Here is a 22,780-nt window from a genome sequence, read left to right as displayed (position 1 = left end):
TGTCAGCGGTTGTTCCTAGACTCCTAATGGAAAAAATCCTGGGGGCTCTGTTCTCCCCAGTCAATACTCGCCCCTTAGTATTGACTGATTTTAGTTTTCCTGGTGCCTACGTTCTCTGGATGCTGAACGGGATCGCATGAACGCGGCAATCCCGTTTGATGTGGCCATTCCTGCCACATCTATAGCACCTTATGTCCTGGGATCTTCTCTGGTTCTCTGTCTGGTTATTGTTGATTCCCTTGTTTATTAGTAGCTCACATAGTTTGTCGAATTTTCTACACATCTCCTCCAAACTTCTGTGGGTACTCTCGGGCTGTTCCTCTACCGTACCGATCTTATCTTCGGTCTAGGGATGGCGCTAAAAGCAGCTTCAATTTCCAGCGCCCTGACCAGTGCTTCGCTGCTGGTAGAAAATCGGGATATTTGCAGCGCCCTCTGTAATTCGTTGTCCCTCAGTCCGCTGATAAAGCACTGAGCAGCGAGTTCCTCCCTAAATCCTTCCGGTGCTTCAGGATACGCTAGGTGTACCAGCCGACGTAAGTCTGCTTCAAATTCCTGCAGACTCTCTCCGGACCTCTGCAGGCGTGTCTTGATCTGGGCCTGGTAAAGTTGGCGTCGATGTTGGTCGCCATATCTTCTGTCCAATGCAGCAACTAATGTTTCATATTCCTGCTGTTGGGCTGCAGGAATAGTTTGTAGCAATTCCAGGGCAGGGCCACGCAGCGCGATGACGAGTGCCGCTGCTTTCTCCTGGTCAGTCCATCGGTTGGCAGCAGCGGCTGCTTCAAACTGGCGGTGGTACATTGTCCAAGTAGTTTGTCCTTCATAGGTCGGGGCCTTGAGGTTCGCAGTTCCAGAGACGCCAGGTGTCCTTGCTTGTACCTTGGTCTTCTGTATGTCCATCTTTAATTTTTCCATTTTCTGCTGAATGCGTTCCTCCAGATCTTCTACGACTTCTTGGAAATGGTTCTCCTGTCGTTTTTCCAGGTCTTCAAAATTCTTCTGTAGTCGAAATTCCTGATTTTCTAAAGTTTTCTTAAGACGGTCCTGATCTTCTTGTCTTTCTTTTTGGCGGCGCGTTTCTATATCTTCTAAAATTTCCCTCCATTCATTCTTCTGACGACTTTCTAAATTGCCTAAAATTTTCTCAAGCCGGTCCTGTTCTTTTCTTCTTTGTCTTGTTGTCGTTGAATTTTCATATCTTCTAAAAATTTTCTCAAGCCGGTCCTGTTCTTCTTCTTTGTCTTGTTGTCGTTGAATTTTCAAATCTTCGAAAATTTTGTCTTGATTTTCCAGAATTTTCAGTAGGCGGTCTTGTTCTTCTGCTTTCTCTTTTCGCAGCTTCTCTTGTTCTTCTGCTTTTTCTCTTCTCATATTCTCCATAAAATCGCCTAATAGTTTGCTTACTTCCTCCATTTTCTTCGCTTGTTCCCTTGTACCAACCATAAAAATACTCTAATCCGGTCTAAAAATCTTCCAATCCACTTAATTTCTTCTTAAAATCCTCTTGAATCCCACTTCTGACACCAATTGTTACGAATTCCGTGGGTCCACTAATTTAAACTCACGATAAAATACTTAACGAATTTATTTTCTCACTTTATACACAATTACTAACTTAAAACACACAACAAACTAACTATTTATAAGATTCCTTCACCAAATTGTCCGATTTTCAATTTCCACGCGGTATATTCAAATTTCAAAAACTGTCTCAGTTGTCGATGGCTCCGGCTTATATACTCTATTGACTGCTTCTCGAAATTTCCCAATTCTCGGAAAGCGTACTTCTTCATACCAGACAATTCCATTGTCTGATTCCCCTTACTTCTCGACTTGACTAAAAGATGGCGCCTGAAAAGTCTCTTTTAATTTCTGGCGTTGCGGTTGTGCACGCAACCAGTAATACATTTTTAATTTCTGGCGGATACGCCATTTTTCTTGACACATTGCGGTTGTGCAGGCAACCAGTAATACATTCTAGCCCTTGACCTTGACAACACGATAACTCATAAACCGCTGAACCGATTTTAACCAAATTTGGCACAAAAATACTGTGGCACCCGAGAATCTGGTTATTAGTTTTGGGTGGAGGTGGGGGGTTGGTAAGGGGGTATGGGAGGGGGTTAAAATTTTTAAAAAATCGTAACTCCAAAATTACAGTAGCTAGCGAAACGCGGTTTTCAAATTAAGATTAGGAATAATATTTGCAACAAAATTTGTAATAGCATCAAAATCAGTCAAAGTCGCAGTTTTCGAGATATTAACATATTTTAGTATGGGCGGCTATACGTGCCTCCCGGCGCCAATTTTTTTGATTTGCTATTTCTCTACATATTTATTTGCATGTACAGGATGTACCAGAATCATAATATTATTGACTTTTTCAAGCTACTCTCTACATATTCGTCTATTTAATCGTTTTTTGGTCTGATCTGAATCTTTCATTTTTTTTTCGAAATTTAAACTACACCAATTAAAATTATTTTTACTCAATATAAAAACAAATAACAATTTTTTTAAGCCCAACTGGCGACGAGCGTCACGAAAAACTAAAGAAGAGAACGGGCTAAGTAATTGACGTCTAGGTCTTGACTTTGCAAAAATTATGATCGAGTATGATTCCCCAGCCGTCTTTGACACCGTTTTTTTTCGATTGTATACTACCATACAAAAAAATATATGAATATAATTCTAAAGGTTTAAGAAAGTTATTAAATAAAGTTAAAAAAATAGTTATATAAATTATCACATAATAAATAGTTTGTCTAAACATAAGGATGTTATTGTTTTTTCAACTTTTAATTATATTTTTCGTTTTTCTTTAATTAGTATATTTTAACTAAACAATCCTTATAGGTACAGAATGATTTTATTAATATAAATATTTGCAATAACGTAAAATATGTTTTACGATGTCCGTTTACATTATTTAAAAATAATATTGTTACATTATTAACATTTATTAGCCGACTTATATGGAATTAGTTTAAGGTCAGAAAGCAGGTTGTATAGATGCGATAAACTTAATAAATAATTAAATTTTCGTAGTTACTTTAGTCATTTATCTTTTTATTTCATAATTAAATACTTATTGAGACTTAAATTCTAAACAACTTGGTTGGATGTAATCACCCTATAATAATAGTAAATAATATTTGTAATTATAAATAATAAATGACAGATAATTAGTTACTTTTAGCTAATTAACAACAAGTCCAGATCTACCAGCATTTTGCCATTGCTCTGTTGATATAAAACACAGTTTGGTTCTACCCTGGCACGCATATTGCAAATATTCAAACCGAAAAATATCTACAGAAAGGTGGACTTTCACCAAAGAAAAATCTGGACATTTCCGTGACTAAGTGTGTTGATTGCTTTGATGCTTTCCAATAATACAATACCTATTGCTTTTATGCTTTCCAGCTTACCATCAATGTACATTAAATATGACCTTCATTGGTATAAAAGTAAAAAACCATAATATTTCTCAAATCTTTAGAACGATCACACCTTCTAATGAGAATCTCTACTCCAAATAAGAACGGTCGAAATGACCCCAGTTTATGACTACCACAAACTATTTGAAATGACTAAAACAGATCCAGGAATGTGGACAGATTCAATATTCCTTCAGTATGGACTAACCTGATATACAGAATATACATGAATCATAGACCACTGAGGAAACAGGAGCTGACGTATTTGGTGAAAACCAAGGGCAAACTTATTTACTTACGAAATACTCAACCCTATTCCAGCCAGAAAACTTCGCCATTCTACAATGTGCGAGTGAAAACAATAGAGTTTACAAGAGTTTCGTCTGGAATTGAGCTTTAAGATAAATTTTAGATGAATTTTGAACTTTGATGTAGAATGTAGAATGAGTAAGAGGGGGGGGGGTAATCACTGCGACCTTAAAGATCTATTGTGTGTGCCCCCCTTCCTTGAGTCATCACACAGTCTATAACTCATCATACCCTTGTTATAGAGGGGAGAGGGTATTTTCCATCCTCCTCTGACAACAGTTCTTCCTCCGAGGGTACACACCCTTCCACGGTTGGAGTTTAGCCCTCCGTGCCGCCCTTCACAATCGAGGAGCTTGCCTCCGGCTGAGGAACCCGTGAGGTGGAGGCTGGAGGATCTGTCTCCATTTTCTCCACCTCTTTAACTTGGTCTCTCCTTAGACCTGATACCGGTGTTGCCCCTTATCTATAATAGATTATATGTCCCTCTTTCTCTATTGCCTCCTTGGATTTGAGGTCAATTCCTATTAGGAGGACCTGACCATAACCCTCCTCCCTCGAGTTGATGACTCGCCAACTCGATGTCCTTACATTGAAGTTCTGACCCTGGATAAGGCTCAGCAGGTAGGTCGTGTCTTTCCCCTTGCTCCTCGGCAGGAAAACCGTGATGGCCGCCCCTTTAGAGATGTTTTCTCCCTCCACTGCAACAAGTTCCGGCCCTTGCCAATTTTTAAGCTTAGGTGCGATTTCCACCAACCAATTCGCCGATTCTTAATCTATGAGGATCATGCCCACCCGAACGTGTATCCCCGCAAAACGCAGCTGACCCACATTTTGTAGATCGTTGTGTTGCGATCCGATCGCCACTATTTCGTCCAGTATAGCCTCTTCTAGAGACGTTTGCTGGTCGGTAGTCAGAGCAACCTCTGAGAAATCCTTTGGCAGCACCGCCATTTTCAATTGTCCAGCAATAGCGGCAAAGCTGGTGATACGTCCCTGTTTGCCTCCCGGTGTTGGACGGCTTTCCATCCTGGCTTTTTTTCTCTCCCTGTCGGAGAAGATGTGAGAGGGTCTCGGTCCCTTTCTTGCCGTTTGATGGAGAGGAGTCAGGTTGTTTTTGGTTTCTTTACTCTCCCTTTTGGAGGAGTGTTTTCGCTTTTGCTTCCTCTGAGCAAGTCCTTCGTGGAGCAGTCGGAGGTGTCTCCGTGCTTCTGCTCCGCTAAGAGGATCGTCTAGCCCGCCTGGTTGAGCCAGGCCGGGTAGACGAAACGGTAGCTTGGAACTTTGATAGAACGGAACAGAAAGAAATTATCCTGAGTGCCAGGCCAAAAACAACAAAAAACCTACGAACATAGCCAGCACTGAGAATACCGAAATATATAGACCCGTAGTCCAGTAAAACTCTGGATCAAGGAGAAGCAGACCACCCACTGAAGAACCGGTCAGGCGCACAGGCAAAGGCCAAGCAATGTGATCCAAGGACATAACTTTAAAACTGCCAAGGAACTGCTAATGTTTGGCACGGATTACAGCATGTTTTTTGACAGGAAATGACTGGTGCGGTGCCAAGTGAACAACCTCATCAATGATGACTTTGCTTCTGGATCACAAAGTGTTTCTAATTCGGAGAGCAAGGCTAGAAGCGGAGGAACTATGCTCCCATCATTAAGGATTGAAGGGCACACAATAAACCTTAGGGGTCGCAGTGTTTCCGGCATAGGTCGACCCTTTAAAATCAAAAGAAGTTTTTTGTAGACAGGAAATGTATCTTATTTACAATGTAGGATCTTATTTATAAAACATTTGGTCATCTTGTACAGATGAAGATGAAGGTTTGTTATTGGTAAGAATGATGTCACTCCTCATTTTTTCAACTTTTGAAAAATAGTACATACCTATCTACATAGACCTTGAATTAAGTAATCGGCAGTGGCAAACTAATGGATTCTGCAATACATATTAGAATTTAAATTAAAAGTTTAAAAAATCATCTTTTTTTATTTTGGGCCACAAATTATCGCCCACTGAAGATTATTATAAAATGATTAAATTTGCAGCCTCTAGCCTAAAACGTGAAATTAGGCTCGTTATTCAATTTGATCCAATCGAGGAGGAGACCCGAAATTTCCAGTCAAAATAAATCATTAAAGGCGCTCGTGCTCCAACCACTTGACTTTAATCCGCGTAAATTGGATTGGAATCCGTATAGTGGAGATCAAAGGGTACGATACGATACGAAATCTGATTATATATGGAGAAACCCAAACTAAATTATTATTTTGTGATATAGTTCTTCTCCTGTAACTAATTCTATTATGAACTGGATCGTCATTAAATTTGTTATTTGTTTTTAATAAAAAAATAAAATAATGTATTGGATTGGGTTTTAATCTGATTCGCCTTAATTCAAATTCAAACTGCATATGAATCTGATCCTGATGAGTTTTAATCTGATTCAAATTTAAAGAAACATTCAAAAAAGTCATTTAAATTGTCACGTAAAAATCTATCTATCCACCATAAAACATAAACGTTACTGGCGTCGTCATACAAATGGATAAATATTCATTTAAATCAGTCATTAATTTAGCCATTTTTAGCCATAATTCAGTTGCACTAAATTGCAATTTAGCTATAATTCAGTTTCAATAGACCCAGTACCGTTGAAAATATATCTTTAAAAAAAAGGTTGTAAATACACTGTCGTTTGTGAGTTTTGTGAAACAAAACAAGAATGTGCAACCCTTGAATTAATAGAAGACAAAAACTCACAATATTCACAATATTTTAAGAAACCGTTAAAAAATTTGATTAGTGTTAATTTAAATTGCTAATTCTTTAAAAGTTAATATAGATGAAGTAGCAATCACTTGTGTACTCAAAACATGCTTGCTCAAATGTGTACTCAAGAGATAAACGGATTTTTAGCGTATAAATAGGAACTCAAGAACATGGAAGACTCCATCCGTAACATGGAATGGGACTCCTGCAATGGTCTAAGACACTCGAAGAAGTATCCCAGGACAGACTACAAAATCAAAGATTTTTCTTTATTAAAATAAGAACAATCTTCGGATTGTCACGGGATTTTTAACAGGATACTGTCTCCTCAATGAAAACCTCAGTAGATTGAAACTAATGGGGAAACACCAGAACACCTCATCACTGAGTGCGCCGAGACGACAACCATTCGTGCCATAAACTTTGGTACAACTGATATCGAAGATGGAGGACTACCCTCTGTAAAACTGTCTCAGATACTGGATTTTGTCAAAGCCCTGAGACTGTATGATGAATTATAACTCAAGAAAGGGGGACACAATATATCTGTTAGGTCGCGGTGATCAACACCCCTCTCACTCATTCTACATTCTACATTCTAGCTTATGGATAATGAAGCATTTGAAAAATATGGAAAACATATCTTATTATTATAGTAGAACAATAATATCCGAAGTTCTGAATATTTATCAATCTCCAAGTATTATTTCCTTATACTATGGCATTATTCTATTAAAACTCTTGAAATACTTGCATAATATTGTAATATACATACATATTATACAGGGTCCGACAATAGTGCGTCGGGCATCTGTAGCTCCTAAAATAAAAAACCTGGGAATTTTGTTTAAGTACAAACTTAAAGTGTGTACTAGGATGTCTTTTATAGATATTTTAATCTCTACAGGCCCAAAAAAGTGCGAGAGGATCAGGATGATTTTTTTAAAATGGAACACCCTGTATATTATTGCATTTTTGACTTCCTTTTTGATCACATTACATAATTGTAAGATATTTTTAAATATGTTTTGATACTTTCAGGGATAATAATAACTAAATAAAAAAAAATTGTCAGCCTTTTTAAAAAATATATTGAAAATACAAGAACTGTCCCGAAATCAAAACTATATTAGATATTTATTTTGGATGGTCTCTACCAGAGAGAAACTAATAACTAAAGTGAGAGGGCTTGTGGAATAGGGCATTTCGTAGACAAGTTTATTTTGTCACCGCGCATCCCAGACGCACATAGCGTTTAGGCGGTCAAAAAAGGAAGTTTTCAACTTTGCAAGTTAAACATTTGACAGGAGTAATTAGATTGTCAGTAGCTTTTTCTATTTCTTAGCTCTAGAAGGAGATAACTAAAATCTGTTGATAATCGGATTAATAAATTGTTTTTGACTGAATGTACCTGTTCTTTTAGCTTGTCAGAAGAGAAGATTATTGTCATTATTGATAATATTAGATTCCACGATTATTCGGCATTTTTGTAATTTTTGTTTTGTGGTTGAGACCCAGACAAAACGTTTCCTTTAAAGGTAAGTTTTATCTCGGTAATTATTTTAACATACCTAATACCGTATGATCGAAAAAAAACGGCGTCCAGTTGGCTTGGAAATGACGATCGATGACATTTCCCATATAATTTTACATATAAAATGACAGCGATCTTCATTTCATAGCCATCGTTGACGCCGTTTTTATTCGATCATATGGTAGTAATAGTGAGTGCACATAATAATCGTACATTGCTAATATTTAATTTTTTTAATTTAAAACATTACATTCTTTTCTGATACCTATGGAACGACTAGGTATTATACCTGGTATTATTTCCAGTATGTAATACAAATTATTTTCTTTAACTGCTAGGTTCTTGTTATAGAATAAAGACTATCAAAAACATTGAATACCTACGGGATACCTACTGATACTCTGTGCGAGCTCCCAACCGTGGTTCCCTGTTCACTCCCAACCAAGTTAGATAAAAAAGATACTGAAGATTGCAGCCTTGAGTTGAAGTATGGCAAGGAGTATGGAGTTAAATAAATTATTATGTTCCTACACAGTATTTTATTTATAGGTTTTAATGCTTTAAAGTCTAATAATAAATTTTCGTTGTCAACAAAATAATCTAAAAAAACTACGAAGATTTCTTATTATACACTTAAAAGATTAAGATTGGGTTCAAATATACAAATTTTTAATTTTTGGCGCCAGTATATAGGTATGAATGCAACCTACTCTATCGATAATGCGCTCATAGTTCGGGTTAGACGCCAAAGGCCGCGCCACTAACACAGTCTTCAAAAATTAACGTTGATCGGTCTCTCTTACTTTAGTTATTAGTGTTCTCTCTGGTCTCTACTTACTTTGCTGTAAATATTGTAATCTTAAATCATACAGGGTGTTCAAAATTCTACGCCAAACTTTCTAAAATATAAAATAATTTTTCTTGGTTTTTTTAAATGGAACGCCATGTATATTATTTTTTCAATAGATGGAGAATTAAAAAATGAACATTTTTTGTATTTAGAGTATATCAAATTTTTTAACGATTTCGCAGATATTTGCAGTTTTATATTTCATTTTGATTTCATATTGCAATTTCCACAGTAAACTTTAATCAAAGCCACCCAGTGATTTTTCCCTCGTATTTTACCGTTGAAAGCGCCCGCCATATCAAATAATACTGCGTGTATCTGCGAAACCATTACAAATTTTGATATACTCTAAATACAAAAAATGTTTATTTTTTAATTCTCTATCTCTTAAAAAAATTATATACAGGGTGTTCCATTTAAAAAAAAAACAAAGAAAAATTACTTTATAATTTGGAAAGTTTGGGGTAGAATTTTGAACACCCTGTATGATATAAGATTACGATATTTATAGCATAGTAAGTACAGACCATCTAAAGTATATGCCTTATACAGTTTTGATTTCAAGACAGTTCTTGTATTTTTAATAATTTTTTTAAAAAAGGCTGAAAAAAAATTTTTTTTTGTTTATTTATTATTATCTCTGAAACTATCAAAACATATTTAGGGTTATGTAAAGTGATCCGAAAGGTAGCCAAAAATGCAATAATATACCGGGTGTTCCATTTAAAAAAAATCATGCCGATCAACTCACACTTTTTTGAGCCACCCTGTAGGGGTTAAAATATTCTCCTCAAATACATCTTAGTACATACTTTAAATTTGCACTTAAACTAAATTTCTAACTTCTTTATTATAGGAGCTATAGATGCCCGACGCACTATTGCCGGAATCTGTATATTATAATTATAGTAAGAAAATACATTTTATATACATATATTTATAGAGATATCTATACCACGTAATTTATAAAAGAAAACTACATAACTGTTGCTTTGTTGAATCGTCAGCAGAAATTTAAAAAAGAGATTAATCTAGTGACAAAATCGTGTCAGATACTTGAGATGTTCGTCAGAGCATTCTACAAAAATGTATTCTAGGAATAAAACTTGTATATTTAAAAAACTTATAATATTATAATAACTTCCTCATTTAACCTAAAGCAACATGATGGTTTTCAGCTGATTTGTGTTTGAACTTTGATTATGCACTTTGCAGTATCTCTAGGAAGTTCGCAAACTAATTTTTCAAACTGCAAATTGCTATTTATAGGAGGGTAAATATATTAGAACTAGGAGATCAGTTTTTTAGACACCATTTTCTATTTTTAAGTTTTCAATTCGCCGAAATATTCAATATGTTTTGTTTTTTCGTCCGTCAATCTAAAAATAAATTGCAACTTTTTCTTAATGTCCAGTTCTAAAATTAACTAGGAAAATTAATTTATGTACTTGAAAAGTTAACTCCTGATTTAAAAACAAATATGATTTATTGCAAACAGACACGAAATTATGATTTAGAGGCGTAGTACTAATATTGGAATATTTAAACAAAACAATGTGTTACTTTATTACCATAATTTAAGTACTACGAGTAAATGCTACTATCGTCAATTCTATAATACTGCAAAAAATATTTTATTGGACGTACGTACCATACGATGGACACCAAAACTTACTCTTACTACCACTTTACTCTTGCTCTGGACGCGCATTTCGCTAATCAAGTTAGCTTCATCTATAGATGATTAAAACTAAGATGAAGACACAGATGACTAAAAAAGTTTTAATCATCTGCTGATGATTCTAACATGGTTAGCGGAACGAGCGTCCAGTGCAAAAATATAGTGTTTTGGTGTATTGTGGTGAATTAGTGTTTTATTTTTCTGTTGTAACATCAAAGGTTCTAATCCTCAACTGTAATATTTGTTAGTTATTTTGTTTTATTATAAATACCAATAGAAAAATGTTTAGGGGCCACATCTAAATTATAAATAGAATATAATACGATTGGATTACGTCATCACTGTGGATGATTGTATTGTTGTAGCTTTCTATTGTTTCTTTTTAAATAGACCCATTTAAAAAATATCTTTAAATTAATGTAGCACTTTTTGATTATTTTCTTTTAAAATGATTACTTATTGCTTGTTATTCTAGTTTAGCTGTTTATTCTTTAGATTTTTTTATTTAATACAAAAAGTACTATTAAACTGATTAAGTGTTATTTAGAACAGGTGTTATAAACATTGCCAGAGACCATATAAAGAAACTTGCACTACTTGACGCATTGCTTCATTACGTATACCACATAATAAATGCTAGAAGCCGCCTCAATTGGACATTTCAGATTTGCCTTACTTACTGTAAAATTATGATTTTCTATTTTCTTACTTCGTCGATTTTGAAACATTTTATGATATGGTCGGTAATAAAAATTGTGAATCATCATCAAAATTGGAGTTATAAATAATCATGAAGTTCGTTGGTAATTTAGTTATCAAAAACGAAACAAATAGATCAAAGAAAGAATTCCAACATGATCTCATTAGCAGAATACTGAAAAATTATGAAATAATTATGGTTTGAGTAGTTTTCTATAACAGTTATTTGTGTAACTAGTGCAAAAAGGACATATTTGTTGCATGAGTTTTGCAGCTCGAGACGAAGTCGGGAGCTGCAATCATGCTGTGTAACAAATATGCTTTTTGCACATATTGCACACAACATTTTTTCTACGATCGAATTGAAATTCTTATTTAAATGTTTATTAAAAAGTTTTTGCAGTAATTCACAAAAATAATATTACCACTAACAATGACACTATATATACCCAAATATTATTTTTTAATAACTTTTTTTGAGTTCATTTTAATGTTAATGGTCGCAGTTTGAACAATTCACTATGGTAATTGATGTACAAACTTCATCTCCAGTAGTCTTTTGAATTTTATTCTCATTTCTGCTGGTGGAGGTCTCGGGTTCTTGTTCTTCACTTAAAACTCTTTTCCGGAATGTTGCTGCGAGGTGTCCAGTACTGGTACATGGGTTACCTTCCAGGATTTGGCAAATTTTTATAAAAATTTACAATTTTTTTTCTCTAGTTAAACTCGTCATTTCGTCATTTCGTCCAAACCAAACCAAACCAAGTTAAGAGGTTTTTTGCATTAGTGTAAAAAATAGATACTTCTTGCACGATCGTATAGAAAAAAGTTTATTTCATAGCTTTCAGATTTTGAAGTAAAATGTGCTTTCATCGTGGTTTTTCCAAAAGTGACACAAGGTTATTAATTTACTGCCATTTAGACCAATTTAGTCATTAGATTACATTAACCAAAAACCAAAATGATTTTGTGCAGTATCGAGGATATTCTCAGATTATTGGAATGCATATGCATAGGAAGATATAGGGTTCAAAAAATTATAAAACTGATATATATATAGTATACACCGTACACCGTTGAAAGATATGTATAATTAAAAATTATAAAAAAGTGGTTCGGGGGTGTATTGTATTTAACTAATAATAGTTGGACTACCAACTGGAAACAGGATATACCTTCTACTGCGGTCGCAAGGACCCCCGCATTATTTTTAAAAATGCACTTTGTAACAAATCACGATGTATATCATATTTTATTGTGTGTTTCCACCTTTTTAATTAATTTTATTACTAATTGTAATAAATATATTTTATTTCTACCTACAAGTTGGACTACACTGCCTTATACAGGGTGAGTCTTAAATACGTGCAAATATTTTAGAGGTAGTATATTTCGACCCCAAAAACACAATGAGGAAAATGCATGTTTATAAATAATGGTTTTAAAAAATAGTTCATATAATTACAAATTGAATAAAAAAAAATCGTTGATATCGGTTAAGAAATGCCTCTAATATAAAATAATTAAATATTGTTAACTTAAATGGCCGGGCAAACGCTCTCTACCGCGCCTTGCCGCTGTGACGTCACCCGCCGTTCTTCTGGTAGAGTGGAGCCAGACGCGTGTTTATTTTACACAGTTTGCTTTTAAACGCTGTTGAATCCGAGTCAAAATTTTAGTTATTTGGGTTAATTAATACATAATTAGTAATTAGTGATATTTATAAATAGGAATGGATGAGCGAAAACTGAAAAAAATGGTCCAAGGCCATGTAAATTGGAATATTTAAACAAAACAATGTGTTACTTTATTACCATAATTTAAGTACTACGAGTAAATGCTACTATCGTCAATTCTATAATACTGCAAAAAATATTTTATTGGACGTACATACCATACGATGAACACCAAAACTAACTCCTACTACCACTTTACTCTTGCTCTGGACGCGCATTTCGCTAATCAAGTTAGCTTCATCTATAGATGATTAAAACTAAGATGAAGACACAGATGACTAAAAAAGTTTTAATCATCTGCTGATGATTCTAACATGGTTATAGCGAAACGGGCGTCCAGTGCAAAAATATAGTGTTTTGGTGTATTGTGGTGAATTAATGTTTTATTTTTCTGTTGTAACATCAAAGGTTCTAATCCTCAACTGTAATATTTGTTAGTTATTTTGTTTTATTTAAATATCAATAGAAAAATGTTTAGGGGCCACATCTAAATTAAAAATAGAATATAATACGATTGGATTACGTCATCACTGTGGATGATTGTATTGTTGTAGCTTTCTATTGTTTCTTTTTAAATAGACCCATTTAAAAAATATCTTTAAATTAATGTAGCACTTTTTGATTATTTTCTTAGAACAGGTGTTATAAACATTGCCAGAAACCATATAAAGAAACTTGCACTACTTGACGCATTGCTTCATTACGTATACCACATAATAAATGCTAGAAGCCACCTCAATTGGATATTTCAGATTTGCCTTACCTACTGTAAAATTATGATTTTCTATTTTCTTACCTCGTCGAATTTGAAACATTTTATGATATTGTCGGTAATAAAAATTGTGAATCATCATCAAAATTGGAGTTATAAATAATCATGAAGTTCGTTGGTAATTTAGTTATCAAAAACGAAACAAATAGATCAAAGTAAGAATTCCAACATGATCTCATTAGCAGAATACTGAAAAATTATGAAATAATTATGGTTTGAGTAGTTTTCTATAACAGTTATTTGTGTAACTAGTGCAAAAAGGACATATTTGTTGCATAAGTTTTGCTGCAATCATGCTGTGTACACAACATTTTTTCAACGATCGAATTGAAATTCTTATTTAAATGTTTATTAAATAGTTTTTGCAGTAATTCACAAAAATAATATTACCACTAACAATGACACTATATATAACCAAATATTATTTTTTAATAACTTTTTTTTGAGTTCATTTTAACGTTAATGTCGCAGTTTGAACAATTCACTATGGTAATTGATGTACAAACTTCATCTCCAGTAGTCTTTTGAATTTTATTCTCATTTCTGCTGGTGGAGGGGTCTCGGGTTCTTGTTCTTCACTTAAAACTCTTTTTCGGAATGTTGCTGCGAGGTGTCCAGTACTGGTACATGGGTTACCTTCCAGGATTTGACAAATTTTTATAAAAATTTACAATTTTTTTCTCTAGTTAAACTCATCATTTCGTCATTTCGTCCAAACCAAACCAAACCAAGTTAAGAGGTTTTTTGCATTAGTGTAAAAATAGGTACGATCGTATAGAAAAAAGTTTATTTCATAGCTTTCGGATTTTGAAGTAAAAATGTGCTTTCATCATGGTTTTTCCAATAGTGACACAAGGTTATTAATTTACTGCCATTTAGACCAATTTAGACATTAGATTACATTAACCAAAAACATTAATCAATCAATGATATTGTGCAGTATCGAGGATATTCTCAGATTATTAGAATGCATATGCATAGGAAGATATAGGGTTCAAAAAATTATAAAACTGATATATATATATATAGTATACACCGTACACCGTTGAAAGATATGTATAATTAAAAATTATAAAAAAGTGGTTCGGGGGTGTATTGTATTTAACTAATAATAGTTGGACTACCAACTGGAAACAGGATATACCTTCTTCTGCGGTCGCAAGGACCCCCTCAATTTATTTTAGTTATTAGATTCAGTTTTATCTCAAAGCATTATTTTTAAAAATGCACTTTGTAACAAATCACGATGTATATCATATTTTATTGTGTGTTTCCACCCTTTTAATTAATTTTATTACTAATTGTAATAAATATATTTTATTACTACCTACAAGTTGGACTACACTGCCTTATACAGGGTGAGTCTTACATACGTGCAAATATTTTAGAGGTAGTATATTTCGACCCCAGAAACACAATTATGAGGAACACGAAATTTCAAATTGAAAATTGCAAATTGAAAATTTGGAATTTTTTGAATATGTTTAGTGTTTATTTAAAAACATAATTTGTTGAAAATATGGCAACAGGTAGTAGATTAAATTTACAAGAAAGAAAATCCAGAAAATATCAAGTGTTTTTTTTTTGTAAATTTTCAAAGTAAAATATCACGCCAATTTTGGATTTATTTGAAAAACGGAAGAGAGAAAATATGTTTCTTTTATCGATATCTACCAGCTACCAGCCCTGAAAATATTTGCACTTATTTAAGACTCACCCTGTATTTAAAAAAAATAATTTTTGTAATTCAGTTATGGATCAACACAATACGGTAGAAAGTTGACGTTTTTTATCGTCTTTATCAATTAGCATTATTTATTGATAATTTGCTACCTGTTTATGACATTCCCGACAAATTAAGATATTTAAGCAATAAACATGAAATTGGTATCTATTATATTTCAACCGAGATTTCAACAATCAAATAAAGTGTTTTTAATGGCTATTTGCATGTTCTATGGATTGATTTCTCCAAAATTATCATCGATTGTCATTTCCAGCCGTCTTTGACGCCGTTTTTTTATCGTGTGGTATTGACTAGAAACTTTGCAAAAGAATAATACTTACAGGTTTTCTCACAATTATTATTATACCTTTTGTAAATAAAGATGAGCTATATTGTCAATATTTACATGATCGTTCAATGCTTATTACTCCACAGGTTTAAAACCGTAAATATTAAACTCAGATATATAAATCGGTACTTGACTGTCATTATGTATGGCATAATAACTACTGCAAGATGCCCAAAAAAATAACCCGAAGAATACCGTTGAAGATACATATCTCTCTTAAAATTTAATACATAAAGCCAGAGGCAGGTAAATAGATATATGAATAGGGGGGATGTGGGGATGCCCCCCCCAATGGTCTTGGTCAATGGAGTTGTAAAACTGCCTTCCTAATTAGGAAATGAAAAAGAGCTTCAAAGTTCCTTTTGCTCGTGTAAAAGAAACACACAAAAATATTTATTTGAAAACGTTAATAAATTCTATATTATTCACACTGACTATTTGAAAAGAATGTAGAGTACATACTAACCAAAAATTAATTATTAGAATGCAGATTTATTTCTATAGATTTTTAATTCGCCTGCCCGTACGGTACTACTTAATAAGATACAGATAGTTGATAAAATCCCAAACAAATCCACGCATACACATTTTTCTCGACAGCTCTTCCTCGTACATACAGGGTGTTCCTTAATAACATCCCATTTAAGAAGGTGATTCTTGAACATATTCTATGAAAAAAAATTTCATATGAATTATATGTCCTAAACATCTTAACTTTTCAGATACAGGATGGTAACATTTTCTAATTTTTTTTCAAAATATCTCACGTAGATGAGTCTTCCATGCATCAAAATGTATATTTTGATTAACAAAAAAAAATGTTTTATATCTGAATTTCCTTCCAGTCTAAGCAGAAATGATTTCCGCACACCATTACCACATCAGATTTTCAGCGATTTGACACTGAAATAAACTGCTTTTAATTTTTTTAAGCAAAATCTATGCGTCAAACAAAAAAAATCGGGAGATAAAAAATGTTCAGAAATAAATGGAGATTTTGAAGATACTTTTTATTTTAAGAGAAGTCAGTAGTGTATCACTTTTTTCTCTAAAAATATTCAATGTAAAACTTATGGACGGCACTGGTTGAAATAAACAAAATTCTTTGGACACATAAAAGATATTTTGATGCATAGAAGACGTGTATTAAGTTTCATAAAAATATCTATGATAAAATCAGTCAGAGTTATTGTGAAAAAAAGTTTTCTTTAGAAAATGTTACCACCCTGTATCTCAGAAATTAAGGTGTTTAGGACATACATTCATAAGAAGTTTTTCTCTCAGTATAGGACCAAGGATCACCTCCCACTCCCCCTTAAATATTACAATGTCATTACGACACCCTGTATATACCTATATTTATGTAACAATTTAATTTTTTTTTGACATTTATAGGCGCCGAGATAGGGACATATCTATAGAAAAAAAAACAATTTAAGATATTTATATAATTTTACCTGATTTATACCTTTTAATCATTTAACACAAATTTTTGTTTGTTTTAATATTTCTATTTAATGGTTGTAGATTTGGGTCTCTTTTTAGACCAAGTGATTTGAAAATTAACCATATCAAGAGGAAAAATAAAACATTGGATTTCATTTCTACAAACTTCTAGGGTCAGAGAACAGAGTGCGAGCCCCTTCTCAGTATAGTTTATCCAACTAAAGAATACATAAGAGTGACAGTTAACAAACACACGATTTTATATATTGAAATCAACTAAAATTTATTCTCTATTAGAACACCTATGCTAACATCTACACATTCATTTCTTACCGCAGCAGACAGTTTCTTATTTTTCGGCGCAGCGAAGCATTGTTGGACGTTACCCATCACACTCGAGTCCACCCACACATCACACAACAACTTTAGAGTATAAAGTAACAAGAGAATTTTGACTAAAAACTAAAAAAATAGAATTACCCGTAAAACCTCGCGACAATCTCGAATTAAAGGCGCTAATTTTTGTGGTCGCAATAGTTCGTTTTATTTTCGTTTCGAATAAATTTCGGATGAAGACTGTCCGATCGGCGCAATTTCAAATGGCCGCATAATATTATCAAAATCGCGCGGTTTATTTTTTGCGGTGACGGACAACGGACGGAGGACCGACGATGCCACTGAGTTGCGCTGGCGCGCGCGTTTTTTTCCTGCTGTTGTAGACGCTGCTTTCGCACTATTGTTGTTAGATCACTAGCTGAAAACCAGTTGACTCGACGAATAAAAAGCGGTTCTTTCGGTACGTTCTTCTCAAATGTTGACTCGCCTCTTACGGAGGACCATTACTGGTATTATGAACTCGGAATTTTTATGACAAAGTAAAGATGGATATAAAGAAACGCAATATGATACTATATGCAGCTAATTTTTTGCAAAGTGCTTATTCAGAAATCATCGTCTATTTTGCAAAAATGCAAGAAACCATGAACATTATAGGACCGAAATGTTTGACGAATGGACCGTTATTCACATATATTTAGGTTATTCATCAGTGAATAGATTTATTCTTTCCTTTTTTGATAAAACTAATATTTTTTATTCTTCTTCTTCTTCTTCTTAGATCGCCGTCCCCCTTCGGAGATTGGCTATTCAACTGGGCGTGACCACTGCACCTTAAAAAAATTCAACAGATGTTTTTCCGAACCAACCACGCAGATCCCTAACCCAGGAGTTTTGCCATCTTCCCACTGATCTCCTGCCTTCAATTTTATCTTCAATGACCATCAGGCACCCCTCCTGATGTGGCCGACGTACTGTAACTTTCTTTCCTTAATTGTTGCTAGGTGCTCTTTATCTCTGTCCATCCGCCTGAGCATCTCCTCATTTGTTACTCTGTCCATCCAGGATCCTCAAAAGCGTTAATGCGACTTTCCAATGGTGTTGAGTGTTCAACTCTGATTGAGTGTCCAACTCTCAGAGCCTTAGAGAAATCCTGGAAAGATGTAACAAAGCAGCATACGTATGCACAGGTCGAGGCTTAGATCTCGGCTAGTAGAGGGTTTTCATGCATGGAGGCAAAAGTACGTCTGGTCTGTTCAATCTTCGCCAAAATTTCAGCTTTGAGGTCGCAAGCGTCGTTAGATATTTTATGGACAATATTTGTTCTATCACCTTGTTGCTAATTCAGCCTTTTTTTCAGCCTCTAGAGGACAGCCTTTTCCGACGTTTTGGAAAATACAACAAGTTTAGTTTTGTTGATATTGATGTGTAATCCGTACTGCATGCTATGTTCAACAACGCAGTCCATCATGTTCTGAAGGTGTAGAATGTTGCCAGCTAGTATGACCGTATCATCCGCGAAATGAATATTGTAAATTAGGATACCATTGATTTTAATACCATCGTCAGCACTCTCTAATGCCTCATGGGATAATATTTTATTACGGAATAATTTTCTTTTTGGTCACTAAGGGTTGACAAATGGAGAGAGGTTCACCCATGGTTCACCTAGCTAACACAGAATTAAGACCTAGCAGTAGCAACAGCACTAAAGCAAAGTATAATGCCTCAGTGTTGAGATCACACCTACAGAGGATGGCACTGGTGGAAGATGCCAATGCTGACTTTGTATGGAAAATGACGAAACCATGAAACACGTTCTGTTTGAGGCGTTTGGCAAAATTATACTAGACCTATCAGACCTAGGAGGCATATCACCTCGGACATAACAGCCTATATTAAAGTCCAACCTTTAAGGTGAGGGTGAACTTTAACAATCTTTTTTGTGTAAAGACTGAGCCACAATAGTCTCTCGTGGCCGCAATCCCAGGTCTCTTACTAAATACCCACTCTTACTAAATACAAATACAATACTGCCTCAGTATACTGTACTCAAGCAAAAATGAGGAAAGAGCATCTGAAGGAAATAGTGTTTAGGTGTTTCCAGCAAAACGTACCCCTATGAAGATAGCACCTTAATGTGCTATCTAATCTATTAATTGTGCCTTCTTCAAGGAAGAAGAAGTGCCTAACAACAAGAAAACAAAATCAACTAACTGTAAAATGAAAAAAAACCCGCTATAGTAAAAAGCAGAAAAGCGACATAGTCGGCGACAAAGAATAAGAGTTCCCTGCATTTTTATCAGATCAAGAAAAATCAAATATTTTCCTTGGTTTAAGTAATAACCTCAAGTAAGTCTCCTCCATGAATACCTTAGTATATATTAAAGCTAAGAAACAACGGCGAATGCATTCTGTGGGAAAATGGAGTAATACCAGAACATCTTATCACTGAGTGCACCGAGACGACCATTCGTGTCATAAACTTTAGTACGACCGATATCGGAGATGGAGAAATAACCTTTGTAAAACTGTCTCAGATACTGGCTTTCGTCAAAGCCCTGAGAGTGTATGATGAGATATAACTCAAGAAACGGGGACACAATAGATCTATAATCCTCGCGGTGATCAACTTCCCCCTCACAGCCAACATCTACATCTCTCAGTTTTGAAGGTGACTCCCTCATCAAACGTGATGGAGATTGAATAAGCTGGGAAGTCTGATGCATTTGCTACTTCTTTACCTCCAGACTCCCAAAATATGTGTAAGTGTCAATGATTCTCACGCAACAAATAACAAGTCCGGACGTCACCATTGTATAGTCCCCGCTTCTAAAGAGGAACCCACCGCGTCATAACACGACTGCATAACGACCGCCCGCGCCCTTTGCTTGCGTTTGGAGATTTCGCTGATCCATAATCGTCAGTTTAGATCATTCAATTATTCCACTGCTATAAAATGATATTTCGAATTATTTCGCATTGTGTTGTCTAACGCCGCGCCGACGACGAGGCGTTCACGTGAAAAAGATTGATGACACGCTTGACCTTTTCTTTAGATGTTGACCGCATCTATCTAATATCGTGTATATTTGGATTGTCATGAAAATTCCGGCCTAATGTATCCGTGTAGCTGGTAGCTTAGGCTTAGATGATAAGCATCTTCCACAGATCATTAGCAACCAATGAGGGCTTTGTCTTGGAGACTATAAGTAGTTCCGGACTACTGGTATACCCCTTCACACTCTCCATAGATCAATGATACTTGGTTTCTCCACGGTACTATACAATAAGAATTAACATATATCTACTGAACAAAATATGCAGTACAGTACATTAGGCTTCATTTTGCCTGAATAGAGTTAGATTATAAAATTAGATTAAGTATACCTTTATAATTAAATATACTTAGCTAACAACAGAATAAATATTTATAGTGAATACTAAATTATTACCTGCATTAGCACATAAGGTATACAGTAAAAATTTACTATTTTTTGTTGAAGTTTCATAATGTGTTTCGAAGAAATAAAAAATACAATTTTTATTATTTAAATATGCACGAAAAACATTAATCTTCTTAACAGTCGCGTAGGTGGATTCAGTGGATGAGTTCATTGATAGTTATATTAATTTGCATAAATACTTACGCTCCAAAGTTACAATGGCGTAGGTATTCAGAATTTGCTTCTGGGAGCTATTTTGCAATATAATATTGTTTTCTCTTTAGAACAATAAATTTCAATACTCTCTTTTCATTCTATTTTTTATATATTTCTAAAATCTGGTAAAATTATTTGAAAAATTAAATATCAATTTGAGACCTAATTCTTTTCTATCTCCTAAAACGTTCACTAATGATTTTGTGCTAGAACCAATCGCTAGTTTTTGGAGAGCTGCAATTGGGTATAATTTTAACTTCTTGTATGACAGTGCACCTCCCCATACCAGCAGAGTAACTAGAGAATGCCTTGAAACGGAAGGTGTCATAGTTTTGGACTGGCCTGCATGTTCACCAGATCTAAACCCTATCGAACACTTGTGGGACTAGCTCCAAAGAAAGGTTAGAGCTCGTCGAAGGAAGGAAATCTTGCACAGCTTATTGATGCAGCATTTGCAGAATGGGAAAACATACCCCAAGACAACATGGATAATTTAATAAGAAGCATGTCAGTGCGGATAGAAGTTTGCATAAGGGCTGGTGGTGGCAACAAGGAATATTAGAATTATCAATTTTCTTTTTGTTTTTGCTTTTTGGCCATTAAAAATTTAAATCTTAATTTCGTTTTAGAAAACAAAAAAATACAGTTTTATTTATTTTGCGAACTGATTATTTTTTTTATTGCTATATGGATTATTTTTGATTAAAAGTCATTGGTAAGGACTGAGTTTTATTAATAAACACAACATTTTTTCATACGCCTCAAAAATTATGAAAAATAATAGATGATTCCATATAAGTTTGGTTGTGTGTAGTTTCAAAAAGTTGAAAAAAGTAATAAAATTAAAAATTAATAAATAATTTGACTCGCTTTCACAAAACCTGTATTAAAATGATCATCCGTCAAATCTTTTCACAATATAATCTAAATATTGCTTACTATATCTAGTGCGCATAATAAAATATGTACATATTATACACATGGTGCTAGACCGAAAAAAAAAATTATATAATATCAGAATCTGGGATTATCCTTTTCAGACCCCCCTCTACGCAGAACCCTATCAACAAAATTTGATTCAATTTCTCTCTCAACGACAGAATTTTGACAGGCAACATCCAGGAGATGATAATACAATCAATTCTCTTTCCGCAACAGACATATTCTAAACGTAATCGACGATACTGTCACTCCCCAAATAATTTTTTAGGCCTCATATTTCTAGCCGCTAGACTGTTAGACTATAGAATCTAGATTATCCCTTTAGTTTGGTTTGGTCCAATGATAGACAACATCCATGAGATGATGAGAAATACAATATAATTTTGAATTAAAATGTTAGATAACTGACACTGTTTCCCTGAATATGATAAAAGGGTTTAATATACTTAACTAACTAATGTTTCTTACAACTATTATTTCTTTAAATTACTGATGAAATAAAAGACATTTTTCTTAC

General features: G+C 34.2%; 1 protein-coding gene across 1 annotated transcript in view; it reads right to left on the bottom strand.

The window, feature by feature from the left end:
• Nucleotides 1-17,924, bottom strand: part of LOC115883077 (sterile alpha and TIR motif-containing protein 1) — a 203,273-nt gene extending 185,349 nt beyond the window's left edge. The window contains exon 1 of the mRNA XM_030901357.1: nt 17,657-17,924. Coding sequence (XP_030757217.1) covers nt 17,657-17,713 — 57 coding nt within the window. The 5' untranslated portion in view covers nt 17,714-17,924. The remainder of the gene's footprint in view (nt 1-17,656) is intronic.
• Nucleotides 17,925-22,780: the final 4,856 nt, after the last annotated feature.

This window comes from Sitophilus oryzae, unplaced genomic scaffold (genome assembly GCF_002938485.1).
Source record: "Sitophilus oryzae breed Bouriz unplaced genomic scaffold, Soryzae_2.0 scaffold_1803_pilon_pilon, whole genome shotgun sequence".
NCBI lineage: Eukaryota > Metazoa > Arthropoda > Insecta > Coleoptera > Curculionidae > Sitophilus > Sitophilus oryzae.
This window is presented reverse-complemented; position numbering and strand designations above follow the sequence as displayed.